This window comes from Bos grunniens, chromosome 3, assembly GCF_055505025.1.
Source record: "Bos grunniens cultivar Pamir isolate PY7600 chromosome 3, Bosgru_T2T1.0, whole genome shotgun sequence".
Classification (NCBI taxonomy): Eukaryota; Metazoa; Chordata; class Mammalia; order Artiodactyla; family Bovidae; genus Bos; species Bos grunniens.
Genome location: NC_141167.1, coordinates 103,494,294 through 103,496,709, shown reverse-complemented (window position 1 = coordinate 103,496,709; position 2,416 = coordinate 103,494,294). Strand labels below are relative to the sequence as shown.

Below are 2,416 nucleotides of genomic sequence, written 5' to 3'. Positions count from 1 at the left end.
CTTCCTCTCTGAAACCTCCCACTCACTACCTGGGCTGTCTTTCCAGGGCTGACAGGGAGAATGCCTACCTGCTTCAGGGCAGCTTTAGCTTCTTCTTTCAACTCTTTACTCTATGGTGTCAGGAGGGCAAGCTTATCAGATGAGAAAACATAAACCATAAAACCCACCATGAATTCAAGTCCACTCATACAGCAGCTGGGACATAACTGTGATGCTCCTGGGAAGATCTGATTCCACACTCCCTTCTCCATTCAGGATGACAAACTCTGAGTTTACATACAGTGGTCATGCTAACAGGACAGACTCATCAAGGCCATACCCTCTCCTCAGATTGATCAGAGGGCAAAAGAGAGGTGTCCTTTAGCCCCACAATCTTCCGCCCAGATCCTGATAACATGCGTGCTGCTAAGTTGCTTCAGTCGTGTCCAACTCTTTATGACCCTATGGACCGTAGCCCTCCAGGCTCCTCTGTCCATGGGATTCTCCAGGCAAGAATACTGGAGTGGGTTGCCATGCCCTTTCTCCAGGGAATCTTCCCAAATGAGGGATCAAGCCTGTGTCTCTTACATCTCCTGCATTAGCAGGCAGGTTCTTAACCACTAGCATCACATGGGAAGCTTTTAACTTGCATAGGGAAGTTTATTCCCAGTATTCTAGGAGGCAAAAGGGTCCCCAGATGGGGGTACCAGCTCAGCCTGCTTGTTCATGTTCTGCAGATGTTTCCTCTTGTTGAGAAACAAGAGTAGAGTGGGGAAGGTAAATGAGTTTCTGATAGAAAAGTGTAAATATGAACCAAATAAACAGGAAGTCACTGTGAACTGCATTCAAAGCTTTATTCTTGCCAGAGTTTGGGAGTTGCGCTAACTCTGGTAGGCTGCCTTAATAACGAAGCAAGGTAGGGAGGTGAAGCAATGAGATTTGAATACAGGGAGGGGAGCAGAAGCTGAGGAGTCTCCCAGAAGGTAGAGCAGGGTGGTAAGTTCTGGAGCAGAGCTGTTCTTCTGTATTTAACAGTCGCAGTCATCGTCGCAATCACAGCATGCAGGACCTCGGGACCTCATGGGAATAATTCCTAGACAACAGCACCCAGAGCCGCAGCACCCAGAGCTGCAGCACCCAGAGCCGCAGCACCCAGAGCCACAGCATCCGGAATCCTCACAGCAGCCAGACGATCCTGAGTTGCAGTCCTGGGGTCGTTGGATCCAGCGTCTCAGAGGACTCACCCCGAAGGTCCGGGGAGCCAGACAGCAGTAGCTGGTGGAACAGGGAGCAGAGCATGGATCAGGGACACAACATGAGGTGGCTGAGCCTCTTACAGGAGCCTGAGTGTAGTAAGTTTGGGAAGGAGCAGGGGTCTGAACATAGTATGTCTGGGTCTGGCAAGGGGCTGGGGCTTTCACATAGGTCGTCTGGCATGGAGCAGGGCACTTCACAAACGTCTGGCAAGGAGCTGGGTATTTCACGTAGGTCGTTTGGCTTGGAGCTGGGCACTTCACTAGGGTCTGGCAAGGAGTTACACAGTTCACAAAAGTCTTCGTCTGGAATGGAACTGGGCATTTAGCATAGTTTTGAGTTGGACACGGAGGTGGACATTTCACGTAGGTCTGAGTCAGACATGGACCTGGGCATTTCACAAAGGTTTGAGTTGGACATGGAGGTGAGAATTTCACGAAGGTTTGAGTCGGACATGGAGGTGGGCATTTTACAGAAGTACATTTGGTACTCTGCACAACTCCCAATCCTGAACCTTTCACGCAAGATGGAGGGAATTCTGGCTGTTTCTGCTGGTCACACATCTTTCTGTGGCTTTGCAAAATCTGAAAAGAAAATTCTCATTAGATCTAAGAAGGCTTCCAAGGAAACTTGCAGGTTCCCCTTTGGATAAAGTGGCCTGTAAGCAGTAGCCTTTTTGAGAAGGTCACAAGCACCAAGATCTGGCTTTAGGACAGACTCAGAGTCAGGGATACTAGGCTCAGCTCTTGTGACTTTATCTGAGATGGTTGCCTTTGCACAAGTGACTGCTCACCTGTGGGACTCTGTTTCCAAAATGTAAAATGAAGAGGAGGAGTTTGATAGAGAGATCTCCATGTTTCTACCCAACTCTTTAGGCAACTCGTTTCACCCACTCTAGCATCTGCATTATGAATTCTCCTGGGGAAATTGTCATTTCCCAGCTGATTTCCCCTCCTCACCAACTCTCCCACAAGAGGCTTCTCTTCTTCCTCCTTCCTGGTCAGACAGGGCCCAGGGATTCCATTCACCTCACCAGAAGCTGAATCAACCTGAGTCTCAAGCTGATCCCAACAGAGGTAGGACAAATTTGAATAAGTTACCACCTTTTGCTCTTTGGATCAGCGGTACTATCCTTGCACCTCATTAGTGGACCCAAGGATGGCACAACTGAACTCAGAGAGGG

The 2,416-nt window shown here is 49.2% G+C and overlaps 1 protein-coding gene across 1 annotated transcript; it reads right to left on the bottom strand.

The window, feature by feature from the left end:
- Nucleotides 1–1,007: 1,007 nt before the first annotated feature.
- On the bottom strand, nucleotides 1,008–1,796 carry KPLCE (KPRP N-terminal and LCE C-terminal like protein). Its single transcript, XM_086394097.1, has one exon. It carries the CDS (start codon nucleotides 1,794–1,796, stop codon nucleotides 1,008–1,010), a length of 789 nt encoding a protein of 262 aa, XP_086250223.1.
- Between the last annotated feature and the right edge of the window lie 620 nt (nucleotides 1,797–2,416).

Coding starts and splice junctions, on each gene's coding strand:
- KPLCE (XM_086394097.1), bottom strand. CDS start 1,796: ATGTGTGACCAGCAGAAACAGCCAGAATTCCCTCCATCTTGCGTGAAA.